This window comes from Dama dama, chromosome 10 (assembly GCF_033118175.1).
Source record: "Dama dama isolate Ldn47 chromosome 10, ASM3311817v1, whole genome shotgun sequence".
In the NCBI taxonomy this organism is placed as follows: Eukaryota; Metazoa; Chordata; class Mammalia; order Artiodactyla; family Cervidae; genus Dama; species Dama dama.
Window position 1 is genome coordinate 39,913,349 of NC_083690.1, and position 25,245 is coordinate 39,938,593.

Sequence of the window (25,245 nt, forward strand, 5' to 3'; positions counted from 1 at the left end):
CAAGGAACAAAATGACGCTTTTATTAAAAATCGTACCCATAGCACCTCTCTGTCTTCCTACAAGTGTTTTTGTTTTTAAAGGAGATCTAGTTTTCTGCACAATTCCAGAAAATGTGGCCGGGAAAAGTTCAGGATTGACCCAAGCCCCCGATAAACCGGCAGGTGCGGCTGACAGGGAACGAGGCGACCGGCTCAGTCCCAGGGTTTCCCGCCACCAGATCCCACCTCTCGGACGATCCACGCGGCAGAGATGCTGAGCCAGAGAGCCGTGTCTGGATACGCAGACTGACGACTCGCTGGGAGAAGAACTACGCTGTGTGCCAGGAATTTGTAAAAACCGAAAACCATGCTATGAACCATTAGAACCATTATGCAAACACCATGCGGCGGTCCGGTCGCATCAAGGGCAAGGGCAGCGTCACCAGGGCTTTGCGGAGCGCGCACCCCCCCCCCCCCACGGTCTCCCCCGACGCTGCCCCACGGCTCATGTTCCTCCACGACAGCATGTACCGAGGGCTCCTTAAAAGCGTGGCCGGGGATGGGGAGGCCTCACGTTGGGCTGACTTATTCAGAGGGAGGAGGTGCAGGAGATCCAGGAGATGTGCTCCACAGCCGCGGGGTGCGGGGACTGTCCACGGCCCCGCCCTGCTGCTCAGCAGCCTGGAAACCTATGCCTGGGAGCCCCGGGCGGTGGGGAAACCGGAGTCTGCGGAGGGGACGGGGGCCCTGGGCAAACCCATCTCTGCTGCTCAGGCAGAGAGTGCGGCTGTGGTCCTCACGGGAAAGGGCAGCCCGCCTGCCCATTGCCAGGCCTTGGATAGGGTCCCCCTCGAGGCCGAGTGCCCGACACCTGCAGGGCATCACTGCGGGAACAGGCAGGAGAGGACATGCCTCCTGCCTCCGTTAGAGAAATGGTGCCCGTCCTGGGTTCAGAACCAAGATTAAAATCCAACATCCATTTCCCTATCATGCGATTTTTTTTTTTCCTCCCTCAAGAGGAGAGGTTAGGAACCCACGCTTCTCAATGTCACACTGTCTGGAAGCTGAAATCTAACCAGAAACACCCAGCTCTCCCTTGGGTCCAGCGGCTCCCATGGCCCAGAGCCCCGGGGCCACCGGGCCAGGCACACGTGCCAATGCCGTGGCAGCCGTGAGCTGCGGCCTCGGACATACGGTTCCATCCCAAAGAAGCTGGCTCCGAGCAGAGAGAAGAAGGAAGCATAGCGGGCCTGGGGAAAAGGTGCTGCTGTCGCAGAAACCCCAGAGCAGGGCACACACCTCACACCGAACTGTCCTGGTGCCGGGACATTCCGGCACTCTCCCGCCCTAAAGCAAGGCTCCGTATGGCTTAGGGAGCAGAGTGCAAAGGCAGAGTGTGTCCATGTTCTCTGTCCACCGCTTGTCTCCCGAGAAATTCGAGGTGCAGCCTCACGGCTTCCTGTCCACTCCCCGTCTGGGGCCCGAGAGGACAGAGGCCGGCCTGTCCAGGGAGCTGGGGGGTGAGTCTTTGCAGGGGAGGCTTTGGGCGGAGCATCCAGGATTTTTGGTTTAGAACATTTCCCCTCCACTCAGAGAAGGAAGGAAGGAAAAGAGGGATGGAGGGAGGGGGAGGGGGGAGAGAAAGGAACCTTTCCACACCTCCTACCTCTACTTTAGGAGAAACTGGAAAGGGGTTTTTTACCCAACACAAAACTCTAAAACAGAAAAGGTTTTTTTTTTCTCTTCTCACACAACACAAACTTTTCTTGGTCTCCTGGGGTCACACCCAGCAACTCTGAAAGCAGAGGGTCAAGATGGCCCTCTGCCCTGAGGAGGCGGGAAGAGGGAAGGAGACCCCACAGACCCCAAGACCCGAGGCCGGGCCCGAGACGGGCTCCCTGCTGGCGCTGGCCAGGCGCTGGCTCGGGGACAGGCCGGCCACGCAGGAGGACAGACCAGCCCTGCTCTCCTATGCTGCGGGTGTGGACAGGCCCCCGCTGACCAGGCCAGATGCGGGGCCCTCCCACAGGCCCTGCGGACACACCCTGGAAAACTCTAGACTGGGACCAGGGCTGGGGGCTCGACCACCTGCACCTCCCACACCTTTCACCAAGGTGATGTGAGGCACTGGAGGCGGAGCTACCGTTTGGACTCATTTTCAGAGCAGCTCATGCTACTTCCATTTAGCTAAAAAGAAACGAAAACAAAACGGTAACAATTAAAGGGAAAAAAGGTTTCCAGAAAACCCCTTAAGGCTGAGAGAGCTGGCCTGGGGTCGGGGGATGGGACCACAGCGCTGCGCCAAGGAAGGATGCGGCCACGCCCGCGGAAGGGCCTGGGGGGCACAGGGTAGGGTGGGGGGGGGGGGGGACCGGGGACCCCGTCTTCTCAGAGCCCTTCTGCTTTACTCGGAGACACAGTGGCTCTTTGTCTTTCCCGCGGACAAAGCTAAACAATGAATAGAAAGGCACCTGCAGACAGCTGAGACTCATTCATTTCATGTGACATATTTTAAAAAAAGATAAAAAGATTTAAAAAATACTCTGGTTAACAATGCACACCTCTTACACGACGACCGATTCCGCGGCCGCTGTCTCCTTGGGGCGGGCCTGTGCCGTGTGCTCTGGAGGAGGGAGCTCGGGGCGGGGCGGGAGGTGGCTCCCAGCTGGGACGCTTCCGCTGCTGGACGATGGGGGTTGAAAGAAAGGACCGAGGCGGAAAGACCCGAGTATTTCACCCCTGGAATGAACCTTGGCCTCTGTCGCCCTGCCACCAGGAACTGTGAAGCCGGCTCCTCGCCTAAAACTGCCCAGTGAGGACATTTCAGAGACGGACGCACAAGCTCGGGAGGCTCCGGGCCCAGGTCAGACACCTGCTCCTAGTGCCAGGAGACCCCGGCGGGCGCTGGTTCTCAGGCAGGAGGTAGAGCAGAGAGGGGAGAGGCCTGGAGGACCCTCGTCCCCCTCTCCCCAGCCTTCCCAGGCCGCACGATGGAGAAGCCAGGCCCCCAGGGCTCAGGCCTTCCCAGGTCGGGGTGTCCAGCTCTTGCACCCGGCGAAACACACCTTCTCGTAAAAAGAAAAGAAAAACAAAGAAACCTGCTTCCTGCAGCGATGTTACAAAAAGCCAGTAAAAAAAAACGTTCCTAATTGAAATCGTGTTCACAAGGGGGTGAAATCAACCATCAGCGTCAGATCCTCTCAACCCAGCTCGAGCCCAGTTCCGGGGGTGACTGTCTCGACACGGCCGTGCCGGGGCCGCCGCTCAGCTCACACGAAGGACGAGAAGCCGGTGAGCGGAGTCCGGGCGCCGCGGGCCGCGGGCGCGAACACGGCGCTCTGCGTGGTGACGACCGCGCGCGGGGCCGGCCCGGCCTCCGCCCCCGCCACCGCCTCGTACCTGTGCGGGGCCGCGCCCGCGCGCCGCTTCCACGAGTTGTAGTAGGTGGGGTCGCTCAGGTAGTGGTTGACGAACGAGTGCTGGGGCGGCGCGTCCTCGGACTCCGAGTCCGTGACCTGCGGGCGGACGGGGCGGGCTCAGCCGGGCGGCCAGGGGCAGGGAGAGGCCCGGGGCTCAAGGAGGACGCGGACGGGGGTGCTGACGTGGGAGGGTATGGGGGTGGTCTTGAAGGGGCGGCCCCTGGAGGGAGGAGCGGCCATGGAGAGTGGGGGTGTCGAGGAGGGAGGGGGCCACGGGGTGGGGGAGGGACACACGGGGGTGGGGGTGGCCACGGGCGGGGTGGGGGCCACGGGGGGGGGGGGCAGCCACGGGGCAGCAGGGCTGAGCAGGGAGCAGGAGTGGCCGTCTAAGGCGGGATGGTGCCGCTCACCTGTTTCTCTCCCTTTTCCCTCCTCCCACCCCACCCTGCCTCCCTCTCTCCCCACCACCTGGGTGTGGACCACCCCAGGGCCCGACTCCACGAGACCACGGAGAGCTCAGCGTGTCCATGGGAGCCAGCTCCTTGCTCCCAGAGGCTCTGCTCCCCCATCCTCCCGGGGCCTGAGCTGGTCCCAGGACACGAATTCACTGCACTCTTGCTTCAGGGGAGTCTGCACTCCAACCCCTCCCGGGACAGCTCTACACCCCAACCCCTCCCGGGACAGCTCTACAACCCATCCTCTCCCGGGACAGGTCTACACAGCCCCCAGGGGATGCCCTGTGTCCCCTGTGGAGAACGCAGCAGCGCCCGGGGGTGTGGAAGGCCCAGAGGCTGCAGACTGCCTTAGACTATGGCACAGGCCCCCAGACCGAGGGTCTGATGGTGAGCTCAGTCAGGGTGAGGAGATGGTGTCCTCCATGGGACACGCGCTTCCGGGCAGCGCCACATCCATGCTGACCTCCGTGGGGAGGTCTCCTAGGACAGAGGCCCTAATTGAGTGTGGTGCCTGCTGTCCAATGTCCTGGAGCCCCTCCCTCTGCAGTGCGGAGGGACCTGACCCCTCCCCTTGGGGTCCCAGAGCAGCTGGTGGAGGAGGCGGGTGGCCTGTGGAGGTTCAAGGTCAGTGAGCCAACCGGAACCGCCCTGTGAGTTTCCCCGCCGTTCCTGGAAGAGCTGAGTGCTTCCCTGGGGGACGAGGCTGTGGGCCCACCAAGCGGCCCCCAAAGCCGCTGGGACAGAATGAAGCCATCGTGCAGAATGGACAGGGGAGGCTAAGTGTCTCGCTGTTCCTCTAGGGAGAGGGCGAACGTGCCCCCATCTCGGGACACACGGGGGTGCGGGTGAGGGCCTCGGGGCTCCTGTTCAGGTCTCGCTTTCGCTTCCACGAGAAAGCACAGGATTAAAATGTCATTCTCCATCCTGCTGCCTGCTCTGTTTATTGTTGATATGACATTATTATTTTTTAATGAGGATGTATTTTAGTGAGTTAGAATTATTGACAGAAAGGAAACGCTTCGGGGTCTTTTTTTTTTTTTTTCAAGTTTCCTGTGTGATATGAAGTAGCGATGTGAGTCCGTTTCCCAGGAAACTGAGGAAGGCCAGCCCGTGATTGGATGAGCCTGCAGACCTGACCATGAGTTTCTAAAGGCGCGTGGATGCCTGGCAAGCAGCTAACAGAGATAATCTCAGGACTTCTGGTGCTGTGCCGGCAAGATGAAAGACTCCAATATTATTAGAGGATTAATTAAGTGCGAGGGGGCTGGTCTAAGTTGGCTGAAGCCAGAGAGACCTTGAAAACTGTTTCTGTGGATTTTGAAAATAATTTTTAAAATGCAATTCGAACAGTAGCCCTGATATAATTCATAAGCTGCTGGGCGATAAAACGGAGAAAAAGCCCCTTATTTCTAAGTGGAGAAACATCAAGAGCCACAGCGTGTATCCTGCGAGGCCAGTGGTCTAATTCAGAGCCGCTCTGATCAGGCAGGTTCTCCTGCACCTGTGAGCCGGTTCTCAGAATTGTCACTTGAGTAATATTTCTGAAAATGGTTAAAAAACACCCCAGGGAGAAAATGACAGCATCACAATTTTTTTTTTCAGTGAAGTATTAGCTTTGCAGAAGAGCTTTTCCGGCTGAGAGCTCACAGGGTTTCTGGCTCTGGAGGAGAGGGTAGACAGTAAGCATGGGCAGGGGACCCCCTACCTGGGTCGTCAACCAACTACTGATACAAAAAATACTTCCAGAATGGCTGGAAGAAGCAGCAGGTCCTCCCCACAGTAGAACAATGATTCAACTGGGGGAAAATCGAATTATCAACAATTATTTGGAGTCTCTGGAAATGGTGCCAAGGGCATATAGCAAATGGGGGAAGATTTATTGCAGAAAGTCTAAAATCACTAAGAAGAGCAAGAGTGTGAGCTGCTTGAACTCTGACCTGCTCCCCCTACCCCCAGCCAGGATGATGGAAGCTCCACTTGCGGTGGGGGGCGGGGGGAGGCACATGTGGCCAAGAAGCCAGGGCCCCTCCCCTAAAACTCCTAGTCCAGGAATTTGGTTTGACCTGGAGGAGTAAGCCGCCGGCATCTCTCAGCCAGCTGCTCATCCCCAGCTCCAGTCTCCAGAGGTATTCCTGGAGGTGTGGTCGGGAGGACTGGGCTTCCCTCCTCACCTGGGCTGCTGGAGGCTGGGACCAGGCTGGCGGGTTGAGAACACTGATCCCTGCACGCCCCACCCTCGTGGCTGGTGGGAGGAGCTCCACGCAGTGGGGGCGGGGCACAGCCAGAAGCCCAGGGGCGTCCATCCCCACCCAGGGCCTCACTGGTCACCGTGGAGAAGGGGGCCGTTGTCCCCACCCCAGCTTCGGTGCTGTGACACCGAGGTCCTCATGGCGGCAGTCAGCCCTTCAGAACAGCGAGCTCCCCGCTCTGCTGCAGGGGGGTAGCTTTATTTGGACCATGCCTCAGGACAGGCGTCCCTGGTGGCTCAGATGGTAAAGAATCTGCCTGCAGCGCAGGAGACCCAGGTTCAGTACCTGGGTTGGGAAGATCCCCTGGAGAAGGGAATGGCTACCCACTCCAGTATTCTTGCTGGAGAATCCCATGGAAGGAGGAGCCGAACAGGACTGAGTGACTAACACTCTCACTTTTCACGCCTCAGGGCATTGCTGGAGATTGTGGAGACCTCAGGGGCGAGAAATGAAGAGGTAAGTCCTTGAGAGTAACAAGGAGAGCAATAAACCTGCCAGAGGTTTAGCAGGGAGGACCAGGCAAAGAGACAGCCCTCTTGGGCTTAGAGAAGAATTCAAAGATTAACAACATCCTGCTGGCTGCAGACGGGCTGGGCTGTGATTGGATCCAACTGTGGAGTAATTTATACCCTGGAGCCTTGTCAAAAATAATAGAGCTGGCAGGGAGAGGAGGTTAAGAGCTGGGTGTGATACCAGCTGTGGTGGGCCTTCCAGAACCTTAATGGGGAGGTAAGAACAAGAGACAGGGCATGCCTAGCTGAGACCTCAGTCTCCCTGGTTGTCATGGAAACCACACGTGTGCCCAAGGCCGCACCTCGGAGGGGTGACAGAGCGGACACGTTGCTGAGGACATGGACTTCCCTAACTAGTCCAGACGAGTCACTGAACAAATAAGCGAACAAGGACAACAACCAGGGGGGTTGAATAAGGGTATTCAAAGTGAATACAAGATATTATTTAAAATATTTTCTTGTTTTCAAAAAACAGCAAAGTGTGATCCATACACAGGGAAAAAAAAGCAGGCAGCCTCTGAGGAGCCTCAGATATTGGCAGGCGAAGACTTTCAGAGTAGCTATTATAATATGTTCAAAGAACTGAAGGACACCATGTTTAAAGAATTAAAAGTATGCTGACACTATCACACCAAGCGGAGAGTATCAATAGAGAGATAGCAGTGACTTAAAAGGACCAAATGAGAAGTTCCAGAGTTGAAAAATCCCAAAACCAAAATGTAAAATTCACTGGGGGGACTCAACAGGAGATCTGAGCTGACAGAGGAAGGAGTCAGGGCACTTGAAGATAGATTGATAGAGACTGCTCGCCATGGTGAGTCGCTCAGTCGTGTCCGACTCTTTGTGACCCTTTGGACTATAGCCCACCAGGCTCCTCTATCCATGGGATTTTTCAGGCAAGAATAATGGAGTGGGTTATGCAACTTGAAAAAACAATGAAAAAAAAAAAAAAAAAGAACAGCTGATAAATGTGACAAAGCACTCAGTGTAGTAACGTGTGTGTGATGAGAATACCAGGATGAGGAAAGAAAGAAAGAAGCAGAAAAAATACTGAGAGTTACAATGACTTAAAACTTCCCAATTCTGGTAAAAACAAAACAAACAGACAAACAAAAAAAACAACTGCATACTCAACAAGCTCAATATACCACGAGTAAGATAAATGGAACAAGAGTCACACCCAGACACATCATAGTTACAGTTAAAATTCTGAAAGACAAAGGCAAAAAGAAACTCCTGAAATCGAACGGAGAAAAACGACTCATCCAGTCCAACAAAAATCAAATTATGTTAACAGCTGACTTCTGGTCCGAAAAAATGGAGGACAGGAGGCAACGGGCTAACACATTCAGAGTGCTGAAAGAAAACTGTCAATCATGAATCTTTTATTTAGCAAAACTACTTTCATAAATGAAGATGAAATAGGACATTCTGAGATAAACAAAAACAGAAAAATTCATTGCTAGCAGACTTGCCTTATAAGAAATACTAATGGAAGATGGTCAGGTTGAAGGCCAATGACGCCAGACAGCAAATCAAACCCACACACACACAAGTAGCAACAAAGATAATTACATAGGGAATTATAAAAGGCAGTATAAGTACCTGGTCTCCTTTCTTCTCTCATCTGATTTAAAAAGCAATTTCCTAAAATATGAGGTATATAATTATATTGTATAATTATATTGTTGGGTCCATCATACATAGAAATGTAACATAAATCTAGTGGCACAAAAAGGTGGGGAGAAATGAAGAGAACCAAAAATCGGGAACAGAAGGGTTAATATGATAAACTCTCATACTTGCTCACCTTTCTCCTCTCAACTTCTTTAAGAGATACAAAATTCTGTACAGTTAGAAAAATGCTTCCTTGGGTCTGTCACAAATATGGACATAATATGTATAATAATAAGCACAAATAGGGGAGGAGAGAATACATTTATACAAGAATAAAGTTTCTACATGTCACTGAGATTTAGAATAAATCTAAAGCAAATACTAATATGAGGGCAATCATTATAAAAAAACTGAAAAAAAAATAGTAAAAGCAAAACAAGGGAATTAAAATATTCACCGGATATACACTAGAAAACAGCCACTTAACAACAACGACAAAATGAGTGAAGAAAAAATAGAGAAATAGAGACACGAGACTCATAGAAGGCAAACACCAAAATGGCAGGTGTCAATTCTGGAATTAGCAGCAATTCCATTAACTGTGAATGGATTAAACAATCCGGTGAACAGGTATAGATCGGCAGGATGAATAAAGACAGCGTGATCCAACTTCATGCTGCCAACAAAAGATACATTTCAGATCCAAGGATTCAGACAAGCTGAAAGTGAAATGATGGAAATGATCCACCATGTGAGCAGGAACCTAATGAGGGCTGGAGTGACCGTACCGATGTCAGGCCAGATAGACTCTGAGACAAAAACTGTGACTAGAGACCAAGAGGGCCATGCGATACTCATAAAAAGGTCTGTCCATCATGAAGACACCACAGTTATAGATAGACACGCACCTAAAACAGAGCCCCCAAATACAGGAAATTAAAACTGCCGGAAATGAAGAGAGAAATAGAGAATGTTAACAGGAACTGTTGGAGACCTCAGTGCGTTGACAGATGGCGGAAAGATCGAGAGTGTGGAAGGCTTGAATGGCACGATAAATCAACCGGACATAGCAGACACACAAGAACCCTCCCCGCAGCAAGAGCAGAGCGACACGGCCTTTTCAAGTGGGTTTTTGCCACACAGGCCAGATGCTGCGCCACAAGACAAGCCTCGATAAATAGAAGAGGGTTGGAGATACACAAAGTATGTTCTTTGACCACAGCGGGATAAAATTAAAAACCACTAACAGAAGAAAATTTGGGAAGCTCATAAATGTGAGGAAGCTAAAAACACACACCTAAATATTCAATACGGTGAAGACGTGAACTGTGCGGTGTGTGAATGACATCTCAGTCTGGTTAAGAGACCAGACTAATTCAAAGGAAAGGCTCCCATTGGAGCTGGCACTTCCAAGATCCCTCTGTGGGGACCCCATGAATCTGCCTACAACTCTCCCAGGTCGTAAGGTTCAAAGCTGGCCCCCCAGCAAGATGACAAAGCACAGAATTCTGGGGGAAGAGACGGGCCTCACTGCATCTACCCGAGAACTCAGGAGCAGACAGGGAGCCCAGGAACATGAGTTCTTAGCCTGGACTCCCAGAGCCTTCACGGGAGGCGCCCGCCTACCACAGGCTTCAGGGGGCCTGGAACCTCAGATTCAAGGTGACACACCTCGATGGAGACGGCGTCTGCACTTCTGATCAACTTTCTAGAGCCAGAAAGCGTTAATACCCGTAAAGCATCTGTGGGAATCATGGAAGGAGCCTCTTCCTCCAGGCACGCCACGGCCCGCCCTCGCTCAGCCACACGTCCCGGGCACGGAGAACTCAGCCAGCCTGGTGGGGGGAACGGAAGGGAGCCCGCCGCCTGGGTCTGCATCCGGGTCCACCCAGGAGCGTGTGTCTGGGGAAGACACTCAAAACCTCCACAAGCCTCAGCTCTCCCATCTGTTACGTGAGGATCCGAGCGACCTCCTTGCAGGATTTAGCGTGCGTTCCACCTGGCTCTCACCTCCTCCCCTCACCCCCCTCCCTTCTTCCGTTCTGGCTGCCTTCTTCCCCGTGTGCATGTGTATGTCTGTATATGTGCGTGTGTGCATACATGTACGCACACGTGCATGCATAGGCCTAGTGCCTGCAAGCATTTAATAATCCTCCATGTGAATCAGCTGGATCTGACTCCCAAAACACCCCCGCCTGTGAGAGGACAGACTGAATGGCCCGCGTTTAACCCATTCTGAGCATGCTTTTATGAACAAGTAGTCCAGAATCGATGAGTCCAGTCCTGGCAGTGCTGGGAATGGCCTCTGTGGCCCGGGTGTTAGGCGGGAGAAGAGCGGAGGGGCGGGGGTCAGTGGGCTCTGGAAGCTGAGGGAGGGGGTGTGTGTGGGGGGTGGCCTCGGCCTCAGCGGTGTCCTAGGGACAAGGACGAGAACCGCCTGCCTCTAGGCCTGGCTGAGGAAGCGCTCAGTTAGCGCTTATCCTGCGTGGAGCTGTAAAGCCCACGGGGCGGCGCGGGGCCGCTGTGAGCATCGTCCACGATGCTCTGAGAGCCTGGGAAGGCGGGGGCGCGCGCCGTCTCTGACCGCTGATCCGGGGAGCGCTGGTCCGCAGCCCACCCCTTCCCGACGCGCCGCCTTTGGGACGAGCGGCTGGAAAAGGCCACAGCCTCCGCCTCAGGAAGCTGGGCTCAGCGTTCTCGCTTTTCCCGCCACAGACAGCCCCTCGCGTGGACACTGCTCCCCCCGCAGGCCCGCAGGGCGGCTTGCCGCTTCCACGAGCCCAGGCTGTGGCGCCGACAGGCACTAGGCGCCCGCGTCCACGGAGCTCGGAGGCCGAGCGGCCGCGTCCACCGGGCCCCCGCCTGCGGTCCGTCCCGTGTGGCTCCTACACAAACCACAGTTTGAAAGAAGCCATTTAATTGAGCCTGAGGGCGCAATCAGTCCTAAACTCAGGTCAAAATGAAGGTGAGACTTCCTTTAGATTAAATATTGATTTAGAGTATGAATGCCAAGCGATGGGGCGGGCCTGCGTGTCTGGCAAACAGCTCGGGGAATTCCGTCCCTGTCGCAGCGTCTCTGAAACCCCGTGGTCAGGACTGGGCACCCAGTTCCCTACCCACTCGGTGGGTTCGCTCCTGACTGTGAGACGTGCTCTGGGGAAGGGGCTTCCCCGGGGAAGTGGGGCCCCTGTTGGCACCCCCACGGCTCCCTCCAGGGAATGTCCCCCGCTGCCCAATACAGAGACCTCGCCCAGGACGGGCTCAGCCCCGCAGTGAATGCCCAGGCACCAGGATGTGTGGGGCGGGGTCCTGGGGGTCACACTGGAGGCTGACACCCCTTGGGGGCGGGGTTTCCCTGGTCCCGGGGCTCCCGCCCCGCTCAGGTGACCCGGCTAACTGACCCAGCGCTGCTGTGACTAAAGCAGGAGGGGAAGCCCCCCCCTGGGGTGGGCGGGGGTCCAGGTTCTACCAGTCGGGTGGGTTCGGGCCCCCGTTACCCCTCGGGGTTCCAGAGGCCACCACGTTCCCCGGTGACCTCCAGGTGGGCCGGGTCTCTTTCTGCGCGCAGAGCGCAGCGAGGTTTGCGAACCCGACGTCCACTTTGGACCAGGGACTGACCGGGGAGGTGGCCTCGCGCACCAGAGACGAGCGTGGAAGGGGCGCGCTCTGTCCCGGCTCTGCCAGCTCCGAGCCTGTGTGTGTGTGCGTGTGTGGAGACGCGGCTGAGACCAGGGCAGGGCCCCGGGGGGACGGGAGGGGCCGGAGCCGGCAGCGGGGGCGGGCACTCACCTCGGACTCCGTGGCGTCGCCCGGCTTCTCCTGGAGGGCCCCGCTCTCGGTCAGCGCCGCGCCGTTGTACTTGTTGCAGAGGTCCTCGTCGGAGTAGTGCAGCCCGCCGGGGCTCGGCCGGGGCGGGGACCTGCGGGACGCGGACACCAGTCAGCCCCGCCCCCTGGCCTCACCGCGGCTGCGTGGAGAGGAAAGCCACGCACAGCCTCTGGCACCGTTTCGGTGCCACGCAAGCAGTTCCCGGGCCGCCCGCGCTTCCAGTGACGCCTGCCCCTCATCCGGGGCCGGAGGTCCCCCAAGACCAGGTCCCTACACCTGAGACCAGACTCTTCTTTATCTCTAGAAACGTCCTCAAACCATCCCTAACACCCGCCCTCCTGCCCCTGGGATTCGGGGGGGACCCGTGGGCGTGGGCCCTTGGCTGGGTGCCACTACCCTACCTGGTCCCGTTCTTCTTCGAGAAGGTGTTCTTGACGTTGAGGTGGCGGCTATTGAGCTCCAAGGCGGCAAACCCCCCGTTGTCCAGGGTCACGGACTCCTCCATGTTGGAGATGCTCTTACCTACAGGTGTCAGGGCAGACGCGTCAGGAGGTGGGCTTCTAGGGCCCAGCCCCTGAGCTTCCTCCAGCAGGGCGGGCGCCCAGGGTGCTCCTGACCGCGTGCTGCACCAGCCCCGGGCCTGGCGACCCGAGTCAGCCCCCTGGGCAGGCAGACAGGCTGGGGTGTAAGGCCACAGGTCAACCTCGGAGCAAAACGCCCTTAGCAAGTTTTTTGTTGTTGTTGTTTTTTAACTCAGTGTCTTATTAAAGAATAGTCAGAGTGCATGAACTTTTTTTACATCATTGAGGATATTCAATAAATTTCATAATAAGGGCTCATAGTCAGAACAAGGAAGTGAGTGGAGAGTAAAGGTATAGAGGGTGAGGGCTCAACAGTGCAGGGTTTTTTCCTGCAGTGAGGAACATGCTCCAGAACTAACTGTGGTGACGGTCACACATGTCTGTGAATGTCTGTAACTAAAAATCACTTAAAAATGAGTCCATCAGTACATATCAAAGCATACTCTACAATCTGCTAGCCGACCGAAGTTGTAAGTAACCAGGGGACATGAAGCGCTCCTGGGGGCCCCGACCTCGCTGGGCATGAAAGGCGGTCCTCACAGCTGTCCCCCAGCTCAGGCTGGTCTCCCCTGCCCTTCCCACCTCCCCCTGCCCCTGCCTGGGGAGCCCCGCCCCAACCATTGCCGACTTACTCACCCACCCCCTCCTTCAGATCGCAGCTCAAGGGTGGTGAGATCAGAGAGGGCTTTCAGGACCCCTGAGGTCTCCGCCCTGCACCGTTTCGGCGTGCGGGGCCCGTCGCCACCTCTCCGCTCGTCCTGAGAGCTGGCTGGCCTCTCGCGGGCTTGTCTGCCGCCCCTGCTAGGCTGTGAGCTCTCGGGGGCACAGGCCCAGGGAGACTCACATAGCCTTGCTCTTGGTGACATCCCAGTCCCCGGGACACTGCCCGAGCACACGCCAGGGGCTTCATGCGTGTTTTGTAAAATTTGCCAGCAGTTCTGATCCCAAGGGGTCTGTCTGCCGGGGACCCCACAGCCCTCTGCACGCCTCGGTGTTCTACTTGTGTTCAATGGGGAAAGCCAGCGGCCCATAGAGAGCGGCAAATGAAAGAGGAAGTCACCTGCGCGTCGGGGTTCGGGTGGATGGGAGGTGAGCAGGGGAATATTATAACCAGAGAGGAAGTCTGATCTTGTACAAGTCAGAGTCCCGTCCAGGAGGGGTGGAACGAGGCTGTGGCACAGCGGTTTGGGCTCTGCGTGTCTCCTGGGCAGGCAGGGAGACATTATGGTGGACTTTTTTTTTTTTCTCTTTTTTTCTGGGCATCAGTGATGATGTTAAATGAATGCTCCAGGGTGAGGCTGAGGATTGGAAGCTGCGGGTCAGACTGGACTCTGTGGTCTGTTTCCCAGATGGAGAGGGAGAGGAGGGAAGGCAGGGAGACTTTCTGAGCACCAGACGAGGGATTCTGTAATAGCATTAACTCGGGAAAATGACATGCCATTCATACACTGTAAATCCCGCAGGAATCAAATCTGATTTACGAACACTTGTTAGAAGTGAATTTACACAGAAAAAAATAAATCCTTTCTTGGAGGGATGAATGGCTCAACGTTACAGAAGCAAATGGCAGGCACTTTAGGGCCTCCTGGCTTTATTAACCCTCTTGGTGCAGGGACCACGGTGCTGGGGGCTGCGGTCGGGGCATCTGAGAGTCCCTTTCACAAAGGACCATTTCCAGCACCCTGGAAGGTTCCCTCCCTGTCTATACATCTGCACTAAGAACACCCACCGTCCTGCCTTCTAGAAACATCCATCCATTAGGCTGCTCCTGACCTTCCTGTAGAGCAAGCCACGCTGTCTGTGCCCTTCCACGGCTGGCTCTGCCCACGTTCACGTGTCCATTTCTAGTGACGGTGACTCTCTCAGCTGTGGACGCTCACGGGGCACCTGCTGCACGCCAGGCCCAGCCATGCTGAGAACACGGGGCCCGGCCGGCAGAGGGCTCAGAGCCGGGGTGCACGCACCCCGTCAGTGAGAAGGGCTGGACCACAGACCCGGCTGTAACTGTCCTGAGGTGACTGAGCTGTGCCCGGCTCACTGTTCCCATGATTTTGAAGGGGCCGTTCCTCATCTCTTGAACACCGTCCACTTTTTTTTTGAAGGTCCTAGCAGTGTTTACATACTGCATCCATGTGTTTAAATTTACCGGTTAAAGTTAGCACACCTTTAGATCTCTGAGTGGAAGGAGATATGATATAAAAATAGCAATCAGTGTGTGCTCAGTCATGTCCGACTCTTTGTGACCCCATGGACTGTAGCCCACCAGGCTCCTCCGACCATGGGATTTTCCTGGCAAGAGTACTGGAGTGGGTTGACATTTCCTTCTCCCACTTTCCACTTTTTTAATCATACTAGAAACCACTCCTGCGTTTGAGCAGCTGCAGAAGTGGAAACAGACTCTCAGGGGCCGGATGATAAAGGACACACGGCCCACGTGAGGGCAGAGCCGGCCCGACGCCGGTGCCCAGAGCTCCCGTTTGCTGCCTCCGGAGGGAAGCCTGCTGTGCGCATGGTGTGGGCACCCCAGACCGGGGAGGGAGAACCCCGACGTGTCAGCCCCCGGCCCCCGGGGAGGCGGGGGTCCCCACCTGTGCCGCAGTTGCGGTACTTCTTGCTCTGGCCGTGCAGCAGCAGCGAGAACACCACCAGCAGGATGACCAGCAGACTGGAGAGCGCCATCACCAGGAGGAACCACCACTGCTCGTAGAACGGCGTCTCCACCTGAGCTGCAGGGCGACAGACGCACGGTCACAGGGACGGAAGCTCTGTCCCTGCCGTGACCGGGGAGGGGGGCCCCTGTCTGGTCCGGGTTGTCCTGGGTGGATCCACCGGTTTTCCGGAGTAGAGGCTCTGGGGCCGCTGTCTCTCTCGGGCCTGGGGTCCTCTCCCTGCCGCTGCCCCCACCCCGGGCCTTGGCCAGTGAGCTTACATTCTCCCAGTTTCATCTGTTGTCTGGGTTATGGGGAGGGAGGAACAGAAGTGCCCGGCCTTGCTCCTCTCTCCCAGTATGGGGGCTTTCTCCCCAGACACCCCCAAATCCCCTGGCCGCCTCCATTCCCGCTGCCACCAGAACCCCTGCTGAATCCTTGACATCACAGGGAGTTCTTGGGTGGAAAGTCAGCCCCTCCTACAAGTGCTGTGCCCGCGAGGCTGGGAGCGCTCAGTCTAAGCCTGGGAGCCCCGTGACTGACCCCTCCGGGCCGAGAGCTGGGCGCGCCCACACCCACCCGGGAGCCTCTGCTCACCCGCTGCGGCTGGGGGCGCCTGTCTGCTACCTGTCGGCCTCCTCCGCCGTGCCAGGGCCCCACCCACGGAGGCTGGGGCTGTGTTCTATGTGTTTTATGTATTTCGGGCCCCCAGCAAAACTGAGAGTTACTCTGAAGGAGGAGTGTCTTCTTCCTCATCTCTTATTCTGTTTACTAAGGAGAGAGAGACGGGAGCTGCTCTGTGCCAGGTGCCGGATGGCTCTGGGGTCCCCCTCGTGCCTTCCACCTGCTTCCCTGTGGGGGGCATCGGACGTGTGGGACAGGACGGGCGTCCCGAGGTCTGCGCCCAGAAGCAGAAACCCGCCAGAAGGGTCTCAGTGGACGGACGTGAAGCGTGTGCACCCTGCGAACAAGGGGACGTCCGCTCCGGGTGCCGCGACAGCACAGGGGGGAAGCCCTGACAGGCGACCGCGCTTTAGGTCTGACACACACGAGCTGGATTTCAGAGCGACGTGTGAGCCACGGTGCCCACGGGCCCGAGGACCGGGAGCTGTGTTCTTACGTGGGAACCAGCCTCTGCCGTCCCCTCTGCGTGTGCGGAATTGCAAGCCCTGTGCGTTTGGAGCTGCTTTTTGTAATTTCTTATACATGGTCAAGGGAGGCAAACCCTGAATTGCTGAACTGAGTGATGGGCTTCCTTATTCCATTCTCTCTACTTTGGGGTGTGTTTACAAGTTTCTTCATAAAGACAAAGTAGAAGAGGTAAATTTGATCTTTCTATCTATTTTTCATTAAACAAGTGAGTGGTCCCCGGGTTGTCCCTCTCACCAAGCGCCCCTGGAATCCACGGTGCTCCCGGACCAGGAGGCGCGGGGCCCGGGTGCCCACGGACGCTCCCCTCCCTCCAGGCTCACTCAAGGAAACGATGGAGGATGTTTCCAATTTAAACAAGCACAGTCAGCAGCTTAAACAGATGTGACTACGGGGATGGGGAACATATTTGTCTTGATTGGAGGGAAGGCTCGTGGTTTCTGGCCCAGAATCTGCCTGCGACCTCCAAACGTCTCTGCAACCAGCTCCCTTCTCAAATCGGCTCCAGGGGGTCAGTCTGCAGCCACCCCACCTCTAGAGCCTGGCTCGCAATCTCAGCAGCATGGAAAGACCACCTCAGAGCTAGAAAATCATCAGGCCCAGACCCGTGACCCCCATGATGCAACTGCTGTCCGGGGTGGGGCCCTGCACGGCTGTTTTCTAAGTGTTCCCGAGGGGGGACCCTAAGGTGCAGGTGGGGTGGAGGCCTGCTCCTCACCCGCGCCTGGGGCCCCAGGAGCGGGTCCAGGCCGCATGACCAGCCTTCCCCCAGCCGGTTCCCCCGGGCCCCTCACTGCTCCCCCCCCAGCCTCGTGCAGGCTCTCCCTTCCCTGCAGCCACCCCCCTGCACCCTTCAAGACCAGGCCCAGGGCCGTCACTTCCCCCCAGCGGTCACACCCCCTCGTCACGTCACTGGTGAGGACAGGGTCTGCTCCGGCTAGAGGAGCCTGGCCGCCCCCTCCACACCTGCCGCTCCCCCCACGGCGGAGCCGGCGGCTGGTGCTGGAGCCGGCAGGCCTCGGCCTCCAGTCTGACGCCGGGCGCACCGGGCCCCTTGGCCGGTGTCCCTGAAGGATGCCTGGGCTGACACACCCGCGTGTCAAGGGCTTGTGCTTTCCCCGGTGGTGGCTGGGGAGGGGCAGGGCGAGCAGGATTTTGCTTTTCAATTTTCGGCTCAACAGTTAAGGACGCATCTGCTAACAGAGGGTCTCAGGCTGCACTTTGCAGGGGACGCCTTCTCCCCCGGGGGGACCCTGCCCAGCTCAAGCTGAGGCCCTGGCTCTGCTGGAGGGCGAGAGGAGCTCAGCGCGGCCAGGACGTCTCCTCTGGGGACGGCCGTGCCCAGGGCCCACGCCGTCTGCCCGCCCCCCGGGGTCCCCGGGCGGGGCTCCTACCTGACACAGTGGCGGAGGGGCTGCTGGGCTCCCCGTAGCCCGCCTGGTTCACGGCCACCACCCGGAACTCGTAGGTCACTCCTTGTCTGAGCTGGTCCAGGCTGACGGTGTAGGACGTGGCGCCCCGCGGAATGTCCTTGGCAAACATGTCCCACAGGCCTTCATCTGCAGGGCGGCGAGAACGGAGGTCAGGGCGCCCGTCTCCTGGAGGGAGGCCCTGCCGATGGACCCTGCCCGCCCTGCCCTCAGCCCCCAGCTCCCTCCTGGGGGACGGAGGTGAGCTGCTTGGGCCGGGGCCTCGCCCTCATGAACAGGCTCCGCCAAGACTGCAAGCTGGGTGGAAGCATTTTTCCCTGACGTCCTCCGGGCCTCTGGTTTCTGACTGCCTCCTCTTTGGTATAGCATGCTGGCTGTTTTTGGGACATCCTGCTGTCCCTGCCCACTGTGTGTCCCTAACCCCTAGGTTCCCACTATCCCGACTCACGGAGGACACGTGCTCCTGCCCCCACGGGCCCAGGGGCCCCCACGCGCACGGGCCTCTGCCCTGAGTTCTCGGCCCCACTGCCTTCAAACTGGAAGTGACAATCCCACAGGCGGGTCAAAGAGAAGACGCTCAACAGCAGCCTCGTTCACCAGCCAGCTCCCAGGTGTGGGGTGATGCTGCGAGGTTGTCTACACTGTCTGGGTGGTCACTGCAGTGCGCCCAGTACGGCTTTTGATAGTCAGGAGCGGGTCGTGTTCTCTCACGGGAGGATGGCACCGAGGGGCAGCTGGCACGGAGATGCAGGCAGGGGCTCTGGGCCAACCCCACGGGGTCCTCGGCCCCTCACCTGGGGACCTGGCTTCACCTCCCAAACCAAACCCCCGAAGTGCCTTCCTCGAGTTCGAGCATCCTTTGGAGTCAAAAGATGTCAAACCTGCCCTAAGACCAGTCATTTTTAGTCTCTGCCCGGGAGCTACCAGACACAAGCATAGATTTTGAAAGACACTGAATTCTGACTGTTTGCAGTCCATGGGGTCGCAGAGAGTCAGACACGACTGAACGGCCGAACAACAGCTGAATTGTGAACTTACATGCCCACGTTCATAGAGCATTATTCACAGGAGCCGAAAGGTGAAGAAGGCAACCTGTGCCCATCGACAGAAGCATGGATAAACAAGATGTGGTCCGTCCAGCCACAGAGAGCAGTGTGATCCAGCCTCAGAAAGGGGGACGTTCTTACAGCTGCTGACACAGCGTGGATGAACCTTGAGGACGTGACGCTGCATCACGCACAGACAAACGCTGTGCGGTTCCACGTCTAGGAGGTTCCCAGAGCGAATCCACAGGGACAGAAGGGAGAAGGGCAGGTGCCAGGGGCTGAGATGTGATTTAATGAGGACAGAGCCTCGGTCTGGGAAGATGAACATGCCCTGAAGACGATGGTGCACAACCACATAGACGTACCTAACGCTACTGAACTGCACGCTTATGGATGGCTAAGACGGTGAATTTACGTCGTGTGTTCCAGCACAATGAAAATACATACTGAATTTCCTTAAACCCTGACATATAGGAAGACATTAATAAAACTGAAATTGAAGCCAGAAAATCAGATGCAGAGAGAAAGGAAGCAGCTAAGACAGCCTTGGTGCGAAGCCTGCCTCAACCACGCGTGAGCTGTGTGACCTTAGGGAGAGTGTTTAACCTCTCTGTGCCTCACCGTGGAATGCGGGCAACAAAGGACATCTACATCACAGGTGTGCCTCGGGGACTGAACGAGTCAGTCCTGAGGAAGTGCCCAGGAAGCAGAGCACCCCGCGAGTGTTGGCGAAATCCAGTCTCTAAGGAGCTCGTTCGGTAAAAAGTGGGCTCTGGGCCCACGCTGTTTGTTTGAAGTACTGATCCTCCCTGAATTATAAATTCTGTTATAGGAGCAGGTAGGTGATCTTTTACAAAGAGCAGGCAATCTAGAGAGGAACAGCGCATTTGAATGTGCCTGCTTCACAGGGCGGACAGCTCTCTGGGAAACAGCCTCATCACACACCTCGGAACACCAGCGGCTCGAGAGGATCAGCCCCACGGTCGACAGGAGGAGATCACCCGCGTGGGAGTCTGTGTTTGCACAGGGCTTAGAGTGTGCACGGGTTAAGCGCGTGTAGTCACAGGTTAACGAAGGAATGGATGCGGGCGAGACTTGAAAGGCACAGACCTCGGCACAGGCAGCGGGGGAGCGCGATGACTATTTCTAAATGCTCACATTTATAGGAGTTTCCCACCAAGACACCCATTACCATTAACAACGTCCAAATGGCAATTCATCGCTTAAGCGTCCTCTTCCGTCTGAGAACATTAGGGTTCACACGCACGATTGTTCTCTGTGGTCTATTTCTGGTGTGAAGGGTGCGCTTTCTCTGCAGGCCCTAGTCCCTCGCCTGGAGACCTCGGGAGGCCCTGCTCCCCTCCACGTCCATTCGCCCACCCATTCGATCCACAAACACTAAAGTGCTCATGCTCTGCTCAGGCCCTGTTCCAGCCAGCAGGGAACCAGATGAGATTTCTGGTCTCAATGAGCGATTGATAAGTCTATAGGTGGGGGTGGAGGAAAACCAACAAGGTCATCTCACCCTTTCAGATTCACCTTCTGGAGGACAGCCCTGACCCACTCCTGTGCTCTAGGAAGAGATGGCAGTGTCCATCTATGGGCCTTCAGGACACTTCTTTATGTTTACCTGTTTGTACCAATGGGCTCTTGAGTGTTTCAAGAGTTCAATAAATATCAGTTGACATGATTCACCTCCCCTTTCTTACCTCTTCCGTTTCTTCCTTCATTCCTTCTTTTCTCCCCTCCCTCCCTCTCTCCATCCATCTTTCCTTTCTTCCACCCATTCATCCTTCCATCTACCCATCCATCCATCTATCCCTCCATCCATCCATCTGTCCTTCCATTCACACATCTTTCCCTCCATCCATCCATCCTTCCATCTCTGTGCCCCCATAGCCTTTCACAGGGCCTGGCCCAAGCAAGTTTTCAATAAAGTAATAACCACCACTATTTATTTAGTGCTTACTATGAGCAAGTCACTGTTCCAAGAGCTTTAAACACTGAATGAATCGTGTGGTGTCTTTCCTCTAAGAAGATAGTTTTATGCTGTGAAAGAGACTAGAGAAAAGACACAGGCCCTAATACACTGGACAGTGCCTAAAGCCACTGTCCTTAAGGGACTAACAGGACCGCGAAAGGTACTCCCAGACTGTCCTCAGCAGCTCGAGCACTCCTGAAGCGCGTTCTCTGAGTGTCTTTGGCACTAAGGTTTCAGTAATGCTCTCCCGCTACTTAAAGGAAAAAAAAAAAAAATCATTTCCCCTTCCTCTCCCATCTCCCAGAGGCCACATTTTATTTTAAATGCTCTGTCATAACTCCAGGAATTATGTGTATTTTTCATAAAAACTTTTTAAAATATTGATACAGAATCTCAACACAAGATGATTTACTTTACACGGAAAAATGCTGGGAGGAGGGGAGTCATACCGAGAGAATTTCCTTCTGAATTAATAGAAAAAAGTTTGCATTTTTGTTCTGCTTAATTCTGCCTTTCCAAAACCAGCCTATTCAGCATTTTCAGCTCCACATGTAACCCTCTGGCTGTTTACTCACACTGATGCTTATGCCGTGATCGTGGCTGGCAGAAACCCCTGGTGGCCGCTGGGACGTCCACTCTGTCTCTCCACTGCCAACCATTTCCCTCATTTGTACTGTGTCATTAAATATCTCAATAAATCAATGATGGAGAAAAGTATGTCTACAAATTAGGGGGGAAAATAACATTACAGAACTATTAAGCATAATGAGATTTGTGCAACTGATTTTCCACGCACCAGGATAATCCCTGGGCTTGAATGTCCATCTCGATCAACATTTGAGGGGAGTGCAGGCCCTTGTGTGTTTCTGGGGATGTGCTTGGCCCACTCTCAGACCCCAGATGAGGCTACCCTGCTGGGTGCCCCGGAGACCCCAGCCAGCTTCCCCTTCCCACCCTCGTGGGGAGCTTGGATTGGTCTGAGGGGAACAGTGGCTCTGTTTCCCAAAGCCTCATCCCCGGGGCTGAGGACCAGCCCTACAGATGGCATCAGGCCTTTGACCTTCCTGGTGGTGACGCTGACCTTCAGGCCGGGGCCACATGATGTCTGTGTTGGGGTGTTCACGGTGTCTGCTGGGCCCGGCCCCCCTTCATGGACCCCCGGCACCTGCCTGGACTCCCGTTACTGAGACACTGCTGGGAAGACACCAGAGCGAGTAAGAGGGTGGGGGAGCCACTGAGCAATGAATGCTGCAGAATGTCGCCGAATAAACTGCACTCCGGTCACACGCCTCCATCCCCACTGACTCGGGAGGACAGCCGTCCACCTACACCATGCGGCCCGCCAGCTGGTTTTCCTTTAAAGACAGAAGCTCCTGGTCTGGGCCGCCCTGTGGCAGTGCTTGTTCCCTAAAAAAGGAAGATAGCTAATTCTGAACGGCCTCGAGGAAAGCAAGCGCCCTCCGTCCACACAGGCTGCCCCATGACCAGCTCGTTTCTCGGAGGGGAGCAAGGCGACTCTTCGCTTCCGGGGCCAGCACCTCCTTCTCGCCTGGCGGTGGCAAGAGGCCTGTGTCTCCATCCTCAGCACTGGGACCCAGGAAGACCTCCCTCCTGACTGGAGCCCCGCCCGGCACAGGCACATCCTGGGGTCTGCGCTCCGTGGGTCCCCCAACACCCAGAAGCGCAGGCAGACGCCAATACAAAAGTCTGATTTCCTGGACAGTCAGACAGTCTCCACACTGAATGAAACTGTCATTCACGGCCCGAGGTTTCTGGGGCCACTAACTCACACAACGGGCGTGGGACGTCGGCTTGTAGCTCTGAGCCTGGCAGCTGTTTATTTCTTGCTGTTGTTGTTTAGTCGCTAAGTTGTGTCTGACTCTCTTGCGACGCCACGGACTGTAGCCCACCAGACGCCTCCATCCATGGGAGGAGTGGGTTGCCATTTCCTTCTGCAGGGGATCTTCAGCCCAGGTCAGGTCTCCTGCGCTGGCAGGCGGATTTTTCAATACTGAGTCACTGGGGAGGCCTGTTTATTGCTTGAACGCTGCCATTTCTCTTGGTATAAATGGTCTGCATCAGAAACTTAACTGACACGGTGGGGATTAAACTTGAGGCTAAATACATCTGATTAAAAAAAACTTATTTTATCTGGTCCTTGTTTAAGGCAGGACACACGAGATGAATGTTGAAATGCAAAGGATGGCCTGTGATGGGGGGGCCCTGCCCCAGAATAAACGTCCGCAGAGGCTGACGGGCTGTCACGGGGGCCATGAGGGAGCCGGGCGTGAACACAGGCCGGCGGCTCGGTGAGAACTATAGCTGCAGCCCTCGGGCTGAGGGTGCTGACTCAGCAACTTCCGTGGATTTTTAAACCTTCGGCAAAGCACTGATGTTTTCCTTTGTTCAGCTGAAAAGTCCTGCAGTCAAAAACTGCAAGTGGACAGAACGAGTGGGCAGGGGCCTGGGGGGCTCCCAGGAGGACTGAAAGTTTGGGGGGAAGACCCCCCCAGCCACCCAGGGACCAGGAACCATAATGCATCTCACCCACGCCTATCTCTGGGCTAAATACGTTATTTGTGATAAAAGCAACACAATGTCTGCCTTGCATTTGGTACATCCTAAACATGTATATTTCACGGCTGCTTTGGAGAGGAAAATATATTTATAGATCCTTCAGTGCCATTCCCGCCTATTGTGTAAATATGTAAATGAGCCTTCCTGATCTACACAGTAAAACGCCTCGGAATAATTTGTGTAAATAAATCAGCTGCATATGCCCTCTGCACAGTTCCCACTGCCTTCCCCGGAGCTTAGCAACACCGACTGGGAGGAAGCCTTCTCGAAACCGGAGAAGTGAACCTCCAGCAGGACTGTCCGGCGGGGTCTGGGGACGAGTCCATGCTCGCTGACCGCCCTTCTCCAGGACTGAGAGGGAGTCTGTGTTTTAGCCCCGTGCGAATTTCCTTAATAGCTGTTCAGTTTGGTGTGTTTATGTCAGAGCATCAGCAGAATTCAGTTCAGTTCAGTTCAGTCGCTCAGTGGTGTCCGACTCTTTGTGACCCCACGGGCTGCAGCACGCCAGCCGTCCCTGCCCATCACCAACTCCCGGAGCTTGCTCAAACTCATGTCCATTGAGTCGGTGATGCCACCCAACCATCTCATCCTCTGTCATCCCTTTCCCCTCCCACCTTCAATCTTTCCCAGCATCAGGGTCTTTTCAAATGAGTCGGTTCTTTGCATCAGGTGGGCAAAGTACTGGAGTTTCAGCTTCAGCATTTCCTTTAGGATGGACTGGTTGGATCTCTTTGCAGTCCAAGGGACTCTCAAGAGTCTTCTCCAACACCACAGTTCAAAAGCATCAATTCTTCAGCACTCAGCTTTCTTTATAGTCCAACTCTCACATCCATACATGACCACTGGAAAAACTAAAGCTTTGACTAGATGGACCTTTGTTGGTAAAGTAATGTCTCTGCTTTTTAATATGCTTTCTAGGTTGGTCATAACTTTTCTTCCAAGGAGTACACATCTTTTAATTTCACAGCTGCAATCACCATCTGTAGTGATTTTGAAGCTCAAAAAAGTAAAGTCTGTCACTGTTTCCATTGTTTCACCATCTATTTCCCATGAAGTGATGGGACCGGATGCCATGATCTTAGTTTTCTGAATGTTGAGTTTTAAGCCAACTTGTTCACTCTCCTCTTTCACTTTCATCAAGAGGTTCTTTAGTTCTTTACTTTCTGACATAAAGGTGGTGTCATCTGCATATCTGAGGTTATTGATATTTCTCCCGGCAATCTTGATTCCAGCTTGTGTTTCATCCAGTCGAGTGTTTCTCATGATGTACTTTGCATAAAAGTTAAAGAAGCAGGGTGACAATATACAGCCTTGACGTACTCCTTTTCCTATTTGGAACCAGTCACTTGTTCCATGTCCAGTTCTGTTACTTCTTGACAGGCATACAGATTTCTCAGGAGGCAGGTCAGGTGGTCTGGTATTCCCATCTCTTGAAGAACTTGCCACAGTTTGTTGTGACCCACACAGTCAGAGGCTTTGGCTTGGTCAATAAAGCAGAAGTAGATGTTTTTCTGGAAATCTCTTGCTTTTCCTGTGATCCAATGGATGTTGGCAATTTGATCTCTGGTTCCTCTGCCTTTTCTAAAACCAGCTTGAACATCTGGAAGTTCTCAGTTCATGTACTGTTGAAGCCTGGCTTGGAGAATTTTGAGCATTACTTTGCTAGCGTGTGAGATGAGTGCAATCGTGTGGTAGTTTGAGCATTCTTTCTTTGGGACTGGAATAAAAACTGACCTTTTCCAGTCCCGTGGCCACTGCTGAGTTTTCCAAATTT

The 25,245-nt window shown here is 55.3% G+C and overlaps 1 protein-coding gene across 3 annotated transcripts in view; it reads right to left on the reverse strand.

Annotated features, from left to right (window-relative positions):
• The window catches only part of SDK1 (sidekick cell adhesion molecule 1), a 622,975-nt gene continuing 597,730 nt past the window's right edge, over positions 1 to 25,245 (reverse strand). For all 3 annotated transcript variants that reach the window (XM_061153768.1, XM_061153766.1, XM_061153767.1), the window contains exons 41-45: positions 17,832 to 17,996; positions 15,229 to 15,366; positions 12,461 to 12,581; positions 12,021 to 12,150; positions 1 to 3,494 (exon numbers count right to left, since the gene is read on the reverse strand). In XM_061153768.1, the coding sequence (XP_061009751.1) occupies positions 3,249 to 3,494; positions 12,021 to 12,150; positions 12,461 to 12,581; positions 15,229 to 15,366; positions 17,832 to 17,996 (800 nt within the window). In that variant the 3' untranslated portion in view covers positions 1 to 3,248. The remainder of the gene's footprint in view (positions 3,495 to 12,020; positions 12,151 to 12,460; positions 12,582 to 15,228; positions 15,367 to 17,831; positions 17,997 to 25,245) is intronic.